Raw genomic sequence first — 20896 nt, 5'->3', positions numbered from 1 at the left:
GAGGACAACCTCATGAAGGACAGTGTTTCACATATGGTCAAACATATGTGCACATAACCAGAAAGTACCAAGGAAACTGAAGTTGGAAAAAAACTTTCATTAGGCCCACAATGATTTAGATCGACCAGTAAAAGTCAAAGTACCACCTGACAGACTCTTGGCTGAAATTCTGTCTCATCAAGGGGCACAGGGAATGCCCTCTGTGAGTTTCAGTGCAACACAGAAATCCCACTCAACACTGGGCACTACCCTTTGATGATGTCAGAATGATTTTAGAGAAAATGTTTCCCCTTCAAGCTTGGGATGAAATAAAACCTTTATTGTTTCTCTCCTCATCTTACTTTTTAATGAATTTTCCAGCAGGAAACTTTCCCATTCAAGAGATTCATGAAGCAAACCCATGGTCCCCCAAATATTTCCATGTGTGTTTTATTATCAACCACTCCTAAAGTATCTTGCCTATAAAAATGCACTGATTAATCTTGAAGAGGCAAGAACATTCTGCTGCAAGAGTGAAATTCTTTTATTTTTGTGTCCCTGGAATTTACTCACCTTTAGGCTTTCCATAAGGACAGCAGAGGAATCCTCCATGGAAGGACCATGGCCTGTCCAGGTACCACTTGGAGTACTGGCCTGGTGCCAGCTGGTCTCAGAGGATGAGGATGTTGCTGGGAGATAATCAAAGCCAAATCCACCCATAGCTAAGGGAAAAAAGAAAGAATTGAGCACAAAAGTTTTCTTATGTGCCAAGTGAAAGTAGGAAAGATTACAATAGTAGTTCTTTAATTATGCTATAAGCAGTGAAAATCAGTTCTTACCTGGTTTATCTGTTTTCCAACGATCTGCAATCCTCCTATCCCTATTATCTGGAGTCCCAATGGGTCCAAAATTGGAGAATGGAACAGAATTATGGTTGTGTGTTGGAGGAGAACTTGGCAGACTACTTGGGTTAGAAGAGTGAGGAGACTGGCTGGCTGGTGTTGAATGATCTATTAAATAATGAGAATTATTATTTAATAATAATGATGATGGCGAAAAACAGGAAACTACAGAACTTAAGTACTTCACAAACATATCATGATCTAGGGCTGCCACATACTTGAGCACTTAATCAGAGTATAAATAAATAACCATAGGTCTTGAGAGTTAAAGTAAGAAAGGGGTCAAGTAAAACTCTATTACTTCATTTCAAAGGAAAGGAATTGATCAGATGTACTAGATCCCTCTCTCAAACATGCCCTAGAGGTATTACACTCTGGCTCTTCCACTCTTTGGGTAAAACTACTTCAACTTAGAAGCCTCCAGAACAAGTCCTACCTAAGTACTGGACTGATGTGACTGATCACAGGTCTAGGAAAACATCAAATAAGCTTGTCTTATCAGAATCTACTGATGGACTAAAATGTTATATCTTAAGTAGAATGTAAACATAAGAAATCTATAAATACACACACATATATATGAAATGTTAATAATACAAAAGAAATGTGAGATTAGAATGGATCTGATTTCTTTTGTTTTAAGAGCAATCCTTTATGTTGTTGTTTGTCATTTGGTCTTGGAAGAGGACCGCAACATCAGGAAGGTGATACCATGACTTGGATTAAAGTGAGGAAGGGCTGTGCAAAGTCACTAGCGTCACTTTCTTCTCCAGAGTCATCTGGGTTCAATGGCAAGATACAGATCAGGATGACGGTAGGTGGCCTCCACCTTGCTAAAACAAAATCGCTGAATAACCCCCCAAGCTCCTTGGGCCAGCTCATTTTACAAATGAAGAAACTAAGGCAAACAGGGTTAAGTGACTTGTCCAGGGTCACACAGCTATTACGTGTCTGAGGCCAGATTTGAACTCAGGTCTTCCTGACTACAGGCCCCACATTCTATCTATCCTCCAGCTGCTAGAGCCTCCCTCCCAAAACCACCTTCTATTTATTCAGTGTATACTCATAAAATGGAGTTTCTGTCTCCTTCAATTAAATATTGGTTCTCTCAGAGCAGGTACTGTGTTTTTCCTCTCCCACTTCCCCCTTTTGGCCTGTGTATCCCCAGCACCTAATACAGTGTGTGGATCATAACAGGTTCTTAAAAAAAATGCATGTTGATTCTCACAAGCTTTTGCTGTCTGAAAGAACCTTTCAGTCTCAGGAACCTTTCTTTTAAAATGACCCCTTCTCACTTTAGTTTCTTAACTATTTTGTATAGCTACTAAAATCAGTTTAATTATGTAATAAACACAGTGCCTGATGAAACAGCTCAATGTGTACGAAATAACAAGAGCTTTGTAATAAAAACATATTTCTTACCCGAACTGGCAGGAAGAGATGGAGACCATGGAGTCCCTTCAAAGAGAGAGTATAATGATGTTTCTTGGTGAGTCATTGAGGGATTAACTTCTGCTTTTGCACTGGTACTTAGGTTTTTGCCATATACTTCGTTGAACATGCTGTTATTTGGGTATCTTTCCTGAGTAATTAAAAATAGAGACTAAGTTATAAACACATAATAAGAGTTTAAGATACAATACTCATTTCCTTGAGCTTTCCAAAGTAAACTTTCTTGGGTGAATATGTTTGCATATGTGTGCAAAAACCCTGACACGCTTGTCCTCACAAATTTAACTATTTTTCTAGATAATTCCATTTCTTCCTTTCTTTTTCCATACCCCTTGCTTCCACCATGTGTGAAGAACCATCCAACCACAAAAGTCAATTAAGTGATGTCTGACTACAGAACAAATCCAGAATTATGAGCGTAATATTAGTGAGAACTGCCAAAGTGCTCTCAGAGGTTCAATGAGAACCTCTAACTTGGTCCAAACAGGGGAAGCATAGGGAAGTTTGAGAAGTGAGAACAAATTTCTAGAAGATGCTCAAATGATGAAGAAATGTGAAAGCTGAAAGAAAATATTCAGTAAACAGGTTAGGATTCTAAGTTGTACTAAAATGGTTTGAACTCTAGCATCATGTATCTATAGCAAGCAAAACAGATTTCTTAACCGTCAGCTTACCTGATTGAGAGAGAAGCCAGTGAGGGATAGGAAAGAAGAAGAATGAGACATGAGCTCTGAGGGTTTCTCCAACAGGGACTTCTTCAGAGACCCAAAAAGGAAAGATTTCATCAAGTTAGTTCTTACCTATTTTTCCCCCTTGTTAGTTTTAAAATATTATTGAGCAGAAGGTTAAAAGCTACCATATCATCACAACTCATCCCATCTATCTTACCACAGGCCTAATGTCCACAAAGAAAAATTGTGAACAATTAGAAGAACTTGCCATAAACAAGAACTTTAAATCAATGATTTGACACCAACATATGGACTAATACTGTAGTTGAAGACTATAACACAAAGACAGACTGTAATTCCTCCCACCACTCGAAAGCACTTTCACAGGTCAGAAGAGTCAATCTAGCACTAAGTTTTATCTTGGCAAATATCAAACTCTTATTTCAGATGTGAATACCTCATCAGGTATATTATAGAATATTTTCAAGAAAATAACCACCCCATTTTAATTCATACCTTAGTCAACAGAAAATTAATTACTCCAGTATTTTTTGGTTCGCTGAGTGCTTGGCAAATAGCATTATTATCAATAACTGAAAAAAGGATCACTTTCATTCTATTTGTAAGCTTCCCTTTACAGGTCAACTAAATTAGCTAAAAATTAGGCCAGACCTAACAAACTATTTGTCATAACTGTAATAAAAATTGGAAACAAGCCACTCTCACTGGATATATGCCAAGCTGATATTTATGAAAGCAAGATCAATTAAAATAACAAAGTGCAGAATAAAGTGGTGAAGACTTCTGGGATCAAAAGTATTTTTTGTTTTAAATGCTATGGAAAGATTGCATTAAAAGGTGTCAACAAAATAAATTAGACACATGCTCATCTCAACCATTACTTGGTTATTACTTGGTTAAAAGGATGACAGCCACTAGGAAACAAATGAACAGAAAGTTCTGGTATTTAGAGGAAGAACAGGGAAACAAAGCAGTGGAAGAGTAAGAACAGAGATATCTCCAGATGCTCTCCAGGCTGGGGTGGTAGCAAGCATGCTTGCTTCGTGGCTAATTGCTTATTACTGGTCTAAAAACTGCTGCCATGAACTACTGAAACAAAGAGGGACTGAAACTGCTTTACCCACTGCTAGTCAGGAAAATTCTGGAGTGGTTTTCAGGGTGGGGAGAACTTGGTGTGATGGATGTCAAAGCGTCACCTTCCTCAGACTGAAATAATTTGCTTAAACATCCCTAGGTTTTATTTCTCCAGGCATACAGCAAAGGCAAACAAGTAGGGTTCAATCTTTTATTGAAAACAGTCACCCACAATTTCTCTATGGACTATAATCAGGAGATTCTTGCTTTATACTCCCAACTCTCTAAAATGAAAATAAACTAGCTAATGAGTGCTTAGACATATCATCCTTGGATATACATCAATTTGATGTACTCTTTTCCCTAGAAACTGGACAAGTGTGTGTGTGGAGGTATAAGTAAATTTTTTGAAAATAAGAGCCTGTGAATTGATTTTAATCTACAATTGTTTACTGTGTTTGCCATTTCCTCTATATTACACTTGACATTTACAAATAGAAATATTCTTTTCTCTGTGCCCCTTTCCCCTCATTCTGTTTAGTAATCATCCTGACTTGAGATTTGGGTTACTCCTTCTTCCTGCCCTCCCTCCTCTCCCCTCCCCCAATTAATTAGCTGGACAGAAAAGAATCCTCACATGTCCAATACCTTAGACCTCTCTATTCCAAACATTTTAGTTCATAGCCTTTTGATCCAAAACAAATCACAAATTTCCTGTGATATATGAGTACATTTCAAGAATTTCTGTGTTCCTCAGGAAGAATGAAAATAAGTTTCAAGTTTCTGGGGATCCAAAATATAATTGCTACCTAAATAGTGAGAGAGCTTTGTAATGTCATGTGAAGGACAATAATTCTTTGTTAGCATAAGCACTTTAAATAATAGTTTTTTATTCAGGTTATAGTGAATGAATTATTTAGGGGGGATTTTCAGTTAGAAACATGTTTCCATGCTTTCTCTCTTTCCTAGGTCTAAGGATAATAAGGAAGTACTATTTGGAAACCCAAGGAAGAAGAAATCTCAATCTTTATGGATTTCAAATAAAGTCTCAGAAAAGGAGTCAGCGTTAAGAGCAAGCAGCAGCAGAATTATGTCAAATACATACAAAGAGGCTTCGTCCAGGAAGAGAGGCGAGAGGCCCCAGCAGAGCTGGGTAAAGATCAGGAGGGTTAGAAAAAATCAGCTCTTCCTCTTCCTCCAAGGCAGCCAGACTCTTTAACAGGTCCGGAGGAAGCAGAGGGGAGCTCTTGGGGTCCTAGTGACAGAAAGGAGCACAGTGAGAAGCAGTAAGGGAAGAGGGGAGAACAGCAGAGAAGAAGAGCAGCTTGAGCAGCAAGAACACTGGTTGAAATGGAAACAGGGAAGGTTAAGGGGGAAGAAGAAACTGAAAACAAATTAAACATAGGTAATTAGGCAAGGGAGAAGAAAAAGGGCTCTAGTGGGTGGGAACACGGTGATACAGATGATGAGCAGAGAACAAGACAACAGACCAAACAGGAAGAGAGAAGACAACAAACACGGAGCAGAAACCCAGGCCATTGCCTTGATGGTAGGAGGAAGGGACTTGCAGCTGTCAAGTTGGAAACATGCCATGGATCCAGGGGCCTGGCAGCAGGTGAAGCTAGCAGGGGCAGGAGCAGCTATGCTTTAGACATGTACAATGACCTACTAATAAATAGTCTGTGCAGGAGATGGTGCAAGGAAAAGCAGTCATAAATAACTAGTTGACTCTGTTCCCTATAAAGAAATAATTTCTGGTTTCAAAAATGAAATGACCCTGCAATCCTATTTTTACATAATCGTCAAATCAGCCCTATTGGGCTAGTCCCATGTCACTTACTTATTTTTCTAACATGCTATACGCTACAAACAGATTTTCTGCTAGTCCATCTTCACTATGGCGATCAAATGTACGTGAGGAATCACCACAACACCCCAACATATCAGTTCTTTTGCACCAAACAAAAGAAATGGACCAAAGTTCATTTTACTAGGCAAATGAGAAGGAGACATGCACTTCGTCCTGCAGCTTTCCACACAGCAATTCCCAGAGAGCTCTCCACAAACAAGGGCCTCTGACTATGGAGATGAAAACGTGCTCACCTCGAATGGCATCCTGGGGACAGGATCCTGCTCAGAAGGAAAGACTCCTGGTGGTCTTTTGCCCCGACGGTCCACACTCGCTTGCTGGGTCATCACTGCTCGATTATCAGCCATGTTGTAAGTTGGATCCCAGTAGAATTCTGGGACCTTGACTTCTGAGGGATTCTGGTTATATGGCTCCATGGTAAAAGGCTTCATTTTTTTCTCTAGAGGCTGCTGTTGCATCACAGGAGGTTGCAGGGACGGCTCAAACAGTTTTAGGGAGTCCTGGGTCTGAAGGTAGTAGGGCTGCTTTACGGGCATGATCTTTCCTAATGTGCCTTGGACCTGAGGTGGATTCCACAGCTGTTTGGAGGCATCTGCCTGATACTAAAAATGAAATGGATTTTACCCAAGATCAAAATATGATGTTAACATTGTTTCATGACAAATGTGAAACTAGAGACTCCATAATACTTTAGACTACAGTATATTCTACTCCACTGATTATCTTACTGGTTTCTCAGTATTCTGAGCTTCCTGGGGGAGGGGGAAGAAGAGAGTAAGAATACTAGTTAGAATAGACCAGAGATGTCATCTAGATCAACCAGTGAATTACACAGATGACCAAGCCAAAGCCTACAGAGATGCAGTGGCCCAGTCAAGGAGACATGCCTCACCAATGGCAGAGCCCAGATGTCTGAGCCTTTTCTCTTTCCATTATTTCATGCTCATATGTCTTTAGACTCCCAGGGGTGTGCAACCTGCAGCCTTGAGGCACATGTGGCTCTCTAGGTCCTTTTAGAGTCCAAGTTTGAGAGAACAAATCCTTTGATTGAGGCCAAAAAATTGTAGCAAGGACAAAGTTTACAGCTGTTAACATTACTTACTCAGTACCCTGAGCTCAGGAAAAACAATGGTGCCATTTCTTACCCACCATAAAAACATAGGCAAATGTTAGAGAAAATTCCACAAAAGGCTTTAAAAGTAAAAGAGAGGAAAAAAGATATAGCAGCAGCAAGAAAGAATGGTAGTCAAGGCTTAAGAATTCTTCCATCATAAAGACAAGCACAATTGGTCAGAAACTTTCTTAGATAAAATACCATCCTTCTGTGGATCATCTCTGATTTATCCCAAACATGGGCTTGTTCATACATATTTGTTTGCTTGTTGTCTCCCCCCATTAGACTGTGGGCTCCTTTAAGGCAGGGACTTGTCTTCTGCCTTTCTTTGTGTCTCTAGTGTTTAGTCCAATGCCTGGCACACAATAAGTGCTTACTAAATATTTAGTGACCAATGATTGACTCCATTTCAATGACAGGAAACATACTATTAAAATGACCATTTTAATGATCCTGTCAGAATAGAATCCTAGCTGTCATTTTCCTTCTTCCTGTTAAAGGTGTGGTGATGTAACCACAGCACTTCCCATTTAAATTTTACCTGCTGGAATCCAGAGTGATGAGGAGGGCTTTTCCCCAAAGCCTGCACAGCTTTTGTAGGAGACTGTTGCTGCTGAGCCAGGGCCTGAACCTGCAATTGGCTTGTAGACTGTGCTGTTGGCTGAGCTGGTAAAGATGAAAGGGATTGTTGAGAAGGTGGCTGTGACTGTTGAGGTCCCTGGTTCATTGGCCCTGGTCCAGAGGGCCGTTGCTGGCTGTAAGGAATGTGGGACTGTTTCCCAGCTTGCACCTGGTTTCCTGCTGGAGAGTGAGCTGTAGGCTGAAGATAGGTTCCTGGGACAGAAACACCAGCTGGGAAGGTGTAACCTGAGCCCATAGAGAATGCCACAGGAGGGGGGATAACATATGCTGGGGGTGGGAACCCTTTAAAATAGAAAAAGAAAAATAGCTTAGCTAAAGGGAATGAGCCCTACATAATGTCATGCAGAACAATGTAAGAAAGGGCATTCTGCCATTTCTCATGCCTAGTATCCAACGGATGAAATGTCTTGATGAGATAAAAGGCACAATACATAGTCTTTATCTTATTCTCATGCACTACATATAGTGTATGGATGAGGTCTACTTTTTAAGAGTTTCGTTACTGTTCAATTTTGAAAATGATAAACAGGAAATGTTCCAGTGTTTTCTAAGGAAAATCCTGCTGTCTGCTGGTAGCAAAACTCAAATGATACATGCAGATATTACTACATAGAGAGGAATGTAATAAAACAAAACTCTAAAGTATTTAAAGGATACTTTCTAGGGGTGGCTAGGTGGCACAGTGAATAGAGCACCAGTCCTGGAGTCAGGAGGACCTGAGTTTTAATCCGGCCTCAGACACTTAACACAAAACTAGCCGTGTGACCTTGGGCAAGTCACTTAACCCCAACTCCCTCCAAAAAAAAAAAGAAAAAACTTTCTAACTCTGGCATTCTGCTATACAGAACTGAACCTGAATTTGCTCTCAAGAACCACTTTCATACAAGCAGAATTAGGCAAAAGATGAGCCACTGTCATGTGACAAACATTTATTAAGTACCTAATGGTGCTAAGGGATGGTGCTAAATAACCTGTGGAGAAATTCAAGGATAAAGAAAACAATATTCCTTGCCCTCAAAAAGAGAGATTCCAGAGAATAAATGGTTTTACCTGGTCTGCTGGGAAGGGGAGGGAAGGCTCCTGGGTGATGTATAGGGATGAACTGGGAATTGCTTGCCTGACTTTGGGTCTGAGTTACTGGTGTTTTTCTAGCTTCAGACACTGGGGTCTTCCTTAATTCAGTCTGAGATTTTACCTAAAACAAAAAGAAGCAATAGGAAAAATTTTCTAAAATACTGTTAAAAAAACAAAATAAAACAAATTGCCAAATATCATTTTAACTATAAAGAACCAGAGTCAGGGTGAGAAAGAACGACCTACTTTTGAATAAGGGATTTAAAACTCGGACACTGTTCTAACATTTAAAATCGACAAACATTAAATGTTTACCACAGGCAATGCATTGTGTTGTAGAATATTTTATTTTAAAAATTTAATTCACAATCACTTAAAATAAGAGATAATTGTGAAAAAAATTACATGTTATTAGGTCATAAATTTGCCCAACAAAAATCATCTTTTACACAAAATCATTTTATTCATTTGGAGAACGCAAAAATAACCATTTGATGCTGTTAGCCTCAGGTCAGGAAGCCTCTACCCTTCAGACCGATTTGGGAGATCACAAATTTGGTAATGGGAGGCAATGCAGAAATAACCTAGTGCAACTTGTTCATTTTGCAGATGAGGAAACTGATGTTCAGAGAGGTGGCCTGCCTTGCCCAAAGGCACAGCTGGTGGGTGGCTCACACCTGCACCTGTTGGTTTTACATCCAACACACTCTGCTTACCCATCACTGCCTCTCATGTGGCTCAGGCAGATTCTGTACCATCAAGCTCTGACTACCAGTCACTCTCCCTTTCCTTCTCACCTTGTCACCAACCTCCTCCAGACTGTCATATTGTGTGTGTACATAACTGGAGGGGTTCAGCTCTCAATAGCCAGCACTGGAGTCCTTGCTGCAAACCCTCCATTCAAAGTGGCCTATCAGATTCTTGGCACTTTGGTTTGTCAGCAACAGGAAATTAGATAATAGCTGTGACAACAGAATACACAGGACACTGCAGAGATTTGGGGGGATGGGGTGGGGTATGGCAGGCAGGTTTGGGTTGGCTAGGAAATTAAAAAGAGGATGACCTTGAGTCTGGACCTGGGGGAGGTCCCAGCAGTCAGGTGTATGTCTTTTGTCTTAATTCTTGGTTCTCTATTCCTTTGGCTGGCTGCTACTTAACCTCACTCTCCCATTCCAAACTGCGTGATACCTGTTCTTACTTTAATCTTGCTACAAAAGTTAACAAACCAGAATCAGAAAGAGCTAATTCAATGAATGGAAAGACTTATATGTATATGAAATGATGCAAGGTGAAGTAAAAGCAGAATTGGAAAACAATATATAGATTGGCCCTAAAGAAAAAATTTTTAAATGTACCTCCCCTCCCAATTTTTTTCTGGCAGAGGTGGGGGGGACTATGGGTATGGAACACTGCATACTCATTTGATGTTTTGGTTAGTTTTGCTGACTTGGGTGTGGGTTAAATGCTCTTCTATAAGTGATGGCTTTCTGGGAGGGAAGAATGAGGAACATATATGTATGCATGTGTGTGAATATACATCACTTTCAAGTGTGTACATGTGCACATGCACACATGCATAAATGAAGGTGGTTAAAAGAAAAGGATTTAACTCAAGGAACTAGCGATATAAGATGTTTCTAAATTCTTAGTTTGGTTTTAAGCGATTAAAGCTTAAAACTACATCTGTGTATGAAAAGCCAAGCAAGCAGTGATATTATACTCCCACATAAGACAATATGTCCTCCCAGCTGTATTAAATGAGGGTGGATGTGTCAAGAATTCTCATGTCCCTCAACAAAAATCTTTAAACAGTTAAAGTGTAAAGAGACCATCAGAACTATAATTTTAATTTACAGGGATTTGGTGACTCTATCTGGGATCAGGGGAAAAGATGCCTTCCATAATAGTACTTACAAATAGGATTCATACTTTGCAAGGAGACTATCCTATAGCAGCTGGTATGATGGAAGGTTGAGTCTACTGTAAGTTTAAATTGTTGGCTGACTCATTTAAATCAAGCAACCAGACTCCAAAGAACTGTGTCAAAAAATCAGTGCCACTGGTACCCTTTCCATAAGCACAGACTAAATCAGAATCTTACTCAAATTCTAAGCCCTGAAAGGTTACGAAGGCAAACTCCTCCCACAGCTTTCCCCCCTAGCTCCAATGTACCTTAGCCCTGAGTGGAAGACCGCAGACTGTCCTTCGGCCGCCAGGCAGGCTTGGGGCACAACTAAAGCTCTGCTTCCTGACAAGTCCTTCTTCTACATTTTATCCAAATGCATCTTACCTGCACCGCCACACTCTGCTTTCCCGCTTCCTGCAACTTCTCTAAGGTGCATTTCTTGGTCTCATTTTTCCTCTTGTTGTTGTCCTTCTTTCCATCACTTTTAGTAACTGCTATGCCTTTGCTATAGTCCCTTCTCACCTCTTTGGGTGGGTAGCTTCTTCCTTGCTCTCTGTTCACCTCTCGAGGCTTAATGTTCTCCTTGAAGGTGACCATGGGCTTCTCTGTGGTGTCGCAGTTGGTGCTCACACTTCTGCCGGTAGATAGCACGGACTTTAGCCCTGGGCTCCCTTCCACAGGGAGGGACTCCACAAGGGATGCTTCTTGAAGGACAAGGTTCTCTTTGGCTTCACTGGGGTCTTCTAGTAATAACTCTGGAATCTCTGTGATAAACAATAATTTCCCTACCTCATTTTCACACTGAATCAGCCTAAAAGAAAAGTAAAAATAAATCCATACATGAAAAACGCATAACTGAACTGTGTAGAGCCCCAAGTCTGTCAATGCAGCCCAGCTATATTCACTACTGCAAACAGCCAAACATAAGAGTGCCTGGCAGAGCTTACAAATAAGCTAAGTCACCCTGTGCTTCCAAGCATTTCTCATCATCCTTCAGAGCTTTATGCAACTGTCACCACATACCTTCTGTACCCTCTGCTCTATACAAGCATCACTGTTTTATTGTAGTAGGCACTATACAGTCAAATTTATACCCAAGTCTATGTTGCAAAATAGTTCTGATATAACAGTGATGTCTGAGAATAAGAAAAGTATCTGTGCACATTAACAGCATAGGTAAATTATCATGTTGGGGGAATATAAACTGGTCTTTGGTTAAATTTAATATTACCATCAAGTCAGTTTCAACTTGAGGCTTTTAATTACTGCCTTAACAAGGCTAAAAACATCTTCACTAAACAGGCAGGTAAAAAGACACCCAAAGCCCTGGGGATGGATACCTCGGCTGATTATCAGCAATCCATTTGCCTATAGAGATTAAACGCTGTTGGCGAATTCGCCACTGCTGTCCCTCTTTGTCTCCTGTAATCCCTTGGTGGCCTTTGGAGAAATCTAAATTCCTAGAAATGACATAAGCAAACAGAAAATAAAATTAGCCTCAAAAACTTCTTGCATGACACGCACTGGGCAAAGCTAACTGAAACGACTTCAGACTTTTTGAGTAATTACTATTAGTTTAGGAGATTCCTTACTCTGACACAAACCAGCTGTATGACACTGGGCAAGGTGCTTTATTCTCTCTCTTTTTTTTTAAAAGCAATCAGGGTTAAGTAACTTGCTCAAGGTTACACGGCCAGTTATTTCTAGGTGTGGTGCTGAGTGTCTGAGCCCGGATTTGATCCAGGTCATCCCAACACTGGAGCCAGTGTTCTTACTTGCTGAGCCACCTGGCCGCCCCTAAGCAATTGGGGTTAAGTAACTTGCTCAAGGTTACATGGCCAGGTGTTTCTGGGTGGGTGCTAAGTGTCTGAGCCCAGATTCGATCTCCAGGTCATCCCAACACTGGAGCCGGTGTTCTTACTCACTGTGCTACCTGGCCACCCCCAAGGTGCTTTATTCTTGTGTCATTAAACTTTTTTCCTGTAAAATGAAGAGGCAGAACTAGATGATATCTAAGGTTCCTATTACTTTTTAAACTCTATACTCTGCCCGCAGCAATGAAATATCAGAACCAGGAAAGTACTGAAGTCAATCAACTATACAGGGTAAAAATGATTAACTAGTACAGAAAGAATAGGATTGTCATAATTCCTCACATTAAAGTTATAGTTTTCCTTCTCTCTTGCTTTCTGGAGCTGCCAGATTACACTTCCAGACCTTTTTATTCTATGAATTAAGGCTTTCTCCTGCATATTATATAGAATAACAAACTGAGATTTTGTATAGATCAATAATTTGCCTAGATTATAATCACATTACTGTGGAACCTGGCTTTTCAGGCCCTTGTTTTTAATGAATACTGCTGATACTTCCCAAGTATGAACACAGAAAAATGTATTTAAAAACAAAACAAAACACTTTAATGGGAATGCAGCATATAGCAAGATCTACGTTAAATTCATTGCTAAGTATTTTTCTGGACTTTGAGAACTCTTAACATTATGTTGTTTTTATTGTTCAGTCATGCCTGACTCTTTGTGACCCCATTTGGGGTTTTCTTGGCAAAGATACTGTAGTGGTTTGGCCATTTCCTTCTCTAGCTCATTTTACAGATGAGGAAACCTGAAACAAACAGGGTTAAATGACTTTGCCCAGGGTCATGCAGCGAATAAGTGTCACAGGCCAGTAAGTGTCCAGATGTGAGCTCAGGAAAATGAAAATCCCTGATTCCAGGCCAAGCACTCTATCCACTGTCACCTAGCAGCCCAACTTTAACATACAAAAGTCACCCAAAGCTAATAATCAGGGAAAAAAATAGTCCCTTTAATGTATACCTTACACTGGGCAGCTTTTTCTTCTTAGATATTTTTAGTGAATAAAATCAGATACTTTGCCTAATTATTGCTAATAGAGAAGTCCAGTCTACAATTTTAGATTAATTTAAAATGAAGTTATTCAAGTATGTGCAATACTAACAATGAATGGAGGGAGGGAGGGAGAGAGAGAGAGAGAGAGAGAGAGAGAGAGAGAGAGAGAGAGAGAGAGAGTCAAGAGTTAGCTAGTTAGTTCTCCCTTGGCTAAACCACTTTCACGAACAGATGAATAAATGAATGAAAAAACATTTATTAAGGGCTATCTATGCACCAAACACTAAGCACTATTAAGTGCTGAGGACACAAAAAGAAAAGTTAGACAGTGTTTGCTCTCAAAGAGCTCACACTCTAATTGGGATAAAACAATAAATAAAAGGTGGGAATGATTCTTAATTTGCACATCAACTGTACTGCATGCCCCACAATATTTAAAAACCTTCTCTTTTAGTATTTCTCAACTTTACTAACTTCCTAGCTAAAATCTCATTTTCTACAAGAAGTCTTTTCCCATCTCCCTTAATTTTAGGGTCTTCCTTCTGATTAGTTCCAATTTATTCCATATATAACTTGTTTGTGACGAGCTGTTTGTATGACATTCTCCCCTATTAGACTGTGAGGTCCTTAAAGAAAAGAATAAGGATCTAAAAGGATTTTTGCCCTTTTTCAGGGGATGGGTATCCCTAGCAGTTGGCCCCCATGGTGGATACTTAATATATGTTTTTTATCTGACTATTAGGATGGTTGGAAAACTATACATATATAGATAATGGTAAATTTATGCTTACTCCCTAGCCTGATCACAATCGCAAATTAGTGGAATCTGAATTAGTGAAGTTTTATTATAATATAAGAACCCAATATCATGCATATAAAAAAATAAAAAAAGTGGAGGAAATAGTTTGAACGATGGAAAATATTAAGAGCACCTCAAAACAACTGGAGGCTATTAAAATGTACAGTATGTCTGTTACAGTAAATGAATTATATTTCCCCATCTAAACTTCTCTTTGTTTGCAAATTTCTCACATGGCTAATGGTCTTGCATTTTGCATACATTTTTTTCCAGTCATGTTTGCTAAATATTTTTATACACTCGACCATTAGAAGCTTCTTATTTGATAGTCAAGTTAATGCAGAGGTAAAAGATAAAGCCTGCCCTTCAAGCGTTAATTAAAGCCAGGTTAAGTGAGATCCATGATAATCTTAGGCTGTGCTTGCAGGATGCTTTATCATCATTACTGAAATTACAAGGAGCATCAATCTCAAATGCACAATTTTCAACATTCACATTTGCTCTCGGTTGCTGTGCAAACGTTAAGAGTCTGAATTGCTTATGACAACACCACCTTCTTTTCTCTCTCATATTCTGCCATACTATTCCGCATTTCCCACTTGGGTCACAGTCCTATTCTTGCTTCAACAGCCATGAGCCCTCACCACTAGTCGTTATCTACATAGCTCACAGTAGCAGGAGGGCAGGGGAATGTCAAAGTCCTCTCCCCCTCCACCAGAAATGCTTGTTAACCCTTCATTTTAATTGTGTCACATACCTGAAAGAAGGTCTTAGGGCTAGGAATCCCTGTAACTCAAACTCTTCTGGAAGTGGAGTAGCTAAAAAAGTAAATAAATGGAAAAAAAATGGGCACAGGAAATTTATATTAATTCGCATTTTTATTAAAGGGATACAAATATTCAGAACACAGTACAGTTCAAGAAATGAACAAATGATGAACCTCTTCCAAGGTTATGTGTGGCCCATAGCTCTTTGCTTTAAAAAAGTTTTCTTTCCACAAATAAAACAAATTTCAAAATGGCATTTACAAACACGAGATATGAAAAACTGTATCTCATTTGTTTTTGTTATACCTAACACCTAGACCTAAGAAGATGATGGATGGGAAGGTAGAATTCTAGATAACTAAAAGGAGTTCCCCAAACCAACCCTTTCTACACTACGGATGGTGATTAAGTGGAAAGAATAAGGAAACCATATGAATAATAAGGGAAGATACAGGGGATAACTCTGCAGAGCAATTTCTACCTACTCAAAACAAAGGACACTCTTCCTCCTTCCTCCCCACCCCCATCTAAAGCTATGTGAAAAGAAATGAAATATTCATCTGATAATTATTTATTCAAGCCCTTATTTACATGGCATCTGTGCAAGGCCTTCTGCTCAATGCTGGGCATACAAAGATGAAAATGAAAAATCTATGTCTTCAAGGAGGTTACAATCAAGCATATGACCCATATGCATGAATAACTAAAAGACAATTAGAACGTGATTCCTATAGCTAAACTAGGTAACCCCTAAATTCTTCCAATCTGACCATAAGACTATTGTTAGTTATTGGGAAACAGAAAAAAGTAGGAAAATTCTCACCATTAGTGCTGGAGAGATCTTCTTCATGGGGCTGGAAGCTGTTTAGGAGAGAGATCAGCCAGGGCCAAATGCTGGAAATCAAAGATAACCATCCATTTTTATAATGATATACAAAGATAAAAAAGAACTGTACCCTGTCAACCATAGCATTATTTGCTCAATAGAGAGTTTATAATCCCTAAAACATGTTTACAAGATCATCCTGAAACAAGATTAATTTCAATGGTCCAATTTCCATGGTGGAAGCCTAGAAGTAGATTACTTCCAAGGCTCTTTACTGTAACCAAATGATGAAATCAATCTATCTGGTTCAAATATTGAAGGTTGGATTTCACATGAAAAATTCTGCTTTATTTACAAAAAATGACTGAGCACTAGACGACATCTCACACTTATTTAAGACTCTTAAAGTACTTTCACATATTACAGTTGATCAAGTTCCAATATATCAGATATGGCTAGGATCAATACTGCAGGGCACATATTATTGCTCGTGTAAATAAGGATGCACTTTCTTTTTCAAATATTAGTTTCATCAGAGAACTAGAGCTGGAAGGAACTCCAGATGCCATATAGTCCAGAATCCTTATTTTACAGATGAAGAAAAACTTAGACCCGGGAGATGTTACCACTTGCTCAAAGTCACGAAGGATATTAACTGTCAGAGATCAGACTGAATCCCTAGCTCTTCATACATAGTTTTCTCTTAAGCTATTAAAATTATCTGCATTCTTTGAACACACACTAATTAATATTTGGGAGTAGTGGGGAAATGAAAATTTGACCAGAAACACCCCCACTAGTACCAAAGAGGCTCATTTATTGATTTTATAACAAATGCCTATCCTGAAAGGTGGGTATAAGGCACATAATTAAAGATTTTAAGAACATACTCTTCTACTATTGTTAGGCTTCAAAACATCTTTCCAGTGTGTGTTTTTCCTAAGATATTTGGTTTGTAATGTACCATAATAACAAGAAACAGTTGCAAAAGAAATGTTAATGACTTTAAAAAGAATTTCCAGACTGCAACGATGGACACAATGTTTTCATGCAGGAAAAATGAGTTCTTAGGAGAAAAAAAATTGTAGAAAACAGCATGATTAGTTTACTTGTGGATAAACTGCCTTGGAAAACTAATGCTAATTTGCTTCCCACAAGGAAAAAAAATTTATTCTCTAAAAAGGATGGAAGGGGAAAAAAATATCTATAAATTGAAAATGTTAAGGCCCAGATATAAGCTACATATACTTTGAATATGCCAATGATTTTAGTTTTCAAAACACAATATTCCAGTTATTTTTCTCATCATTCCAAACTGAAGTATATAAAGGAACAGAACTCTTCTGTTTAGTCTACTACCCTTCTATACAAGGATAGCAGAGCTGGAAGAAAGGTACCAGTCAGTTTACAGGAACAAAAAAAAGTCATTTCAGAAAAGATTCTGAATTCTAGCTAACAAATACTGAGTAATCTCCTGGCAAATCACAGAATCACAAACATTATTAGCATAGTTCTCAAGGTTTACTGAACTAAAGCAAAAGGAATAGGTTTCAAAGCAGTTAAGTTGGAGGGAGGGGAGGAATTGTATAAATCAAGACAGTAGATGAAAAAATGTATGGAGGAAGAAAACTCAGAAAATCTGAAGGCTAATGCAGACAACATTATCAGATTCGCTATTTATTGCTAAGTTCTACATGTGAATCTGTCCAAAATGAGAAGACTAGAATCGCAAGCTTCAGAAATATAACAGAAGATTATAAGGAGAAAGACAATAGGATCTTAATCTTGGGTTGGGTCAATTTCAGAAAGCGACCATGGGTAAAGAGGTTTAAATTCTAGATTTCCAAACAAAAATTCTATTCCCTAATGTTTCAAGAAAGAAAGATTTATTTTTATTAAAAAAAAATTTTTTTTAAATGAACCCCTTCCCTTTGTAGGTAAACTTTAAATTCTGGGCTTCCTGGGGAAAATGATCTTGGGCAAATCATATTGTTTTCATTTAACATAATAAATTCAACAAAACTTAATCTAGAAATGCTCTGAAGGTAGCAATCAGGGAATCAGTCAATAATGAATAACCAATTATTATCATCTCTATACTCAAATACCTTAAATCTCCCTCCAAACTAGTTATTAATATGAACATAATAGTAATAGCAACAGCTGATGTGAACAATTTAAAAAAAGGAAAAAATATGTCTTCCCTACTTCCTATAACTTCCAAAAAGACATGCTGAGAGGTGTGTTATAAACGTATAAGAAATAAACTTGAAAAATGGGAGCGTTGTTTTCCTCCAAGCTGGCAACAGGATGATTCATCTGAGGATAGAGGGTAGGAGTGGGTCACATATCCTAAAGATTTGTTTTTTAAAGAAGGAATTCAAATAAACAAATAAAAAACACAAAGAAGTTCTCAGTCCTATTTTCCAATAATATCCAGAACAAATGCTACCCCTTACTGTTTAAAGGTTGTGTTTTAGAAGACAGTTTTTACATATCTATGAAAATCACACAAATCAGAGCATCTCTAACACCATACACAAAGTCACATCAAGTTTTTAAAAACTTACTACTGTCTTTCATCAACCACGGCCTCCTGAAAGACACTGGGTCTAAGTTTCAGCCAGTCCATTGAGACCTTGACAGCAGGAAGGGGATATGCACTGCATGATTCCTCCTGATATTCATTCTGAAGAGGGCACTTACACAGGATGCCAAGAAAAGAGACTTGGGGGAGAAAAAGAAATAACACAGAACACAAAGAGATGTGAAACAGTATACCAATCCAAATAAAAGAAAGCAATTATTAGTCTTTTGCTTTACTCTGTTAAAAACTATTTTTTCCCCTCCAAAGGGTTTTTTCTGCCACAGAGAAAACACTCAGTGAGAGGCCCATGGAACCAATCAAATAAAAAGTAACAACATGAATGTCGAACAAAAGAACTCATTAAAAAAAAAGCCACTCAGCCTCTTTATAATGCAAAAGATGGGCAATATTCCATTTCCAATATGGGCAACCTAAGAGCTAGGACAGGGGAACAAACTAAACAGATATTTTAATACTCACTAAAGAGGGCCAGTAGCTGCGTCCAACACAGCTGCTCATCCTGGCTATAACTGTGTTGTTCAGTTTCATTGCTAAAGTCACGAAGGTGATGAAGTTGAAACAGGTTAATGACAGTGACGTGAACTAGCTGCTGAGAGTTGAATGCTTTTTGGAATAGCAGTCTCTGAAAAACAGACAGGAATACTTTACATATATAATCGAATATAAAAGCTATCTTTAAGAGAGACAATTAAATTGGTCAAAATGGCCAATTATGGCCACATAAGTATGCTTAGAGATGCATAAGTGATTTCAGTTTAAATCCTATTGCTATATCTTTTAAAATTCAGTTATCTTGATTTGGACTGAAAGGGCTCATGCTTATTCTTTGCCTAGAAACAGACTGTTAGAGAAATTGTTAAATTATATATGACTAGTGGATAATTAAACTGTCCTATAATACTTGCAGAAGAGGTGAAGTGTTGCGTGTGTGTGTGTGTGCGTGTGCGTGTATGAAGAAGACATAAGGGATGAGCATGGTTTTTAAAAAAAGTCAATAATTATCCATGAAACAACACTACAAGAAGTTAATCAGCAGCACCTCTCACTCTCCCCACCTCTATTCCTAGGGCTTCACAGGTCACAAAATCAAAACCCACATCACCATCGATCTGTACAAGACTATGACACAGCTGTGCATTTAGTATCACAATTTGTTATGTGTGTGTGTATATATATATTCACTATCTTTCATTTTAGCAAGTATAATATAGTAAGCTGGGTTCCTTAAAATTTATAACCTTAAAAAATTGAAATAACTTTGAAAATGATCTGAAATTCTCAACAATTCAACTTAAATGTTTTACAATTTTATCGTCTCATTCCATAAACTATTTGCATATATTATTTTAGGAAAAGTGGGGAAGTATTTAAAAAATAAAAGTAAGGGTGAGGCGAAAAGTACACAGCTTCTTCAGAAGTTTGGGAACCACTGTACCAGATAGTCATTTTGTGATTTAAGATAAGATTTTGAAGGCAAGGTCTGACAAGGCAATAGCCATATATCCAAGCTAAAAACAAAACAAAAACAAAAATAAAACCAACTAAGCAACAGAAACATCTCATTGGTAAGACTATCTCTAACTGAAATTCTTTTAATGTCTCAATAACTAACCCTTCTTTCCTGTTACAATGGTAATGGTAACTTGAAGATCTTCCCTGCCCCTTAATAAGGCTAAGAGAATCTGAAAACTTTCCCTGCTTTGAAAATAAACTCTGCCCCATAATAGGCTGAATGTAATCACATGGAGCCTGGGGAGGGAGGAGTTTGCTGAAGGGAAGAGCAGAGCTGGGAGTCAAAACAGCTAGATGGTAGGAAGAAAGGCCAAGCAGACAGGCTTGTGAGTAAATGTTGGTTTGTGGAAAGTCTAAAGGATGCTGTGGCTCTCTGTGCTGTTGTGGCTTATTAACTTCTTTGCTACTACGATGGAACTGGCTTAGTGGTTTGGGGATTTGGGTTTCAGAATAAATGTTTTGCTTCTGTCTTCTATATGGAGAGTCTGTTATATTTTGTGATTGAGCACCATGCGGTGCTATGAATATTGCATTGGCACTACACCTCCTTCCTCCCAACCCTTATGGTTCAAGACAAACCTGTCTTATGAAAAGATTCACTGGAAAAGTAATGCTTTTCATAGGTTCAAGATTGGATAGGACCTTAATCATCTATGACAACTGAATTTCTAAAAAAATTTTCCAAAAGAATACATAAGCTTTTGTTGCAGCCTAATTTAGTGATGGACAAATTTCAATTGAGAATACTGCCTACATCCAGGTCTCCTCAGTGGAGAATCATGTGTTCTTTTCATAACAGTTCTTTTGTATAT

The 20896-nt window shown here is 38.5% G+C and overlaps 1 protein-coding gene across 6 annotated transcripts in view; it reads right to left on the bottom strand.

The window, feature by feature from the left end:
- Positions 1 to 20896, bottom strand: part of SMG7 (SMG7 nonsense mediated mRNA decay factor) — a 99617-nt gene that overhangs the window by 2326 nt on the left and 76395 nt on the right. For 2 of the 6 annotated variants that reach the window (XM_069074400.1, XM_069074398.1), the window contains 13 exons: positions 19032 to 19194; positions 18535 to 18691; positions 15962 to 16032; positions 15129 to 15189; positions 12046 to 12165; positions 11090 to 11516; positions 8776 to 8920; positions 7625 to 8007; positions 6203 to 6571; positions 3008 to 3088; positions 2304 to 2463; positions 819 to 989; positions 553 to 701 (listed from right to left, as the gene is read on the bottom strand). In XM_069074400.1, the coding sequence (XP_068930501.1) occupies positions 553 to 701; positions 819 to 989; positions 2304 to 2463; positions 3008 to 3088; positions 6203 to 6571; positions 7625 to 8007; positions 8776 to 8920; positions 11090 to 11516; positions 12046 to 12165; positions 15129 to 15189; positions 15962 to 16032; positions 18535 to 18691; positions 19032 to 19194 (2457 nt within the window). The remainder of the gene's footprint in view (positions 1 to 552; positions 702 to 818; positions 990 to 2303; positions 2464 to 3007; positions 3089 to 6202; positions 6572 to 7624; positions 8008 to 8775; positions 8921 to 11089; positions 11517 to 12045; positions 12166 to 15128; positions 15190 to 15961; positions 16033 to 18534; positions 18692 to 19031; positions 19195 to 20896) is intronic. The other 4 variants (XM_069074399.1, XM_069074402.1, XM_069074403.1 and 1 more) reach the window with 4 other exon arrangements.

This window comes from Petaurus breviceps, unplaced genomic scaffold (genome assembly GCF_028583685.1).
Source record: "Petaurus breviceps papuanus isolate PSGF00001 unplaced genomic scaffold, PetGlider_PUasm1.0 90895, whole genome shotgun sequence".
Taxonomy (NCBI): domain Eukaryota; kingdom Metazoa; phylum Chordata; class Mammalia; order Diprotodontia; family Petauridae; genus Petaurus; species Petaurus breviceps.
This window is presented reverse-complemented; position numbering and strand designations above follow the sequence as displayed.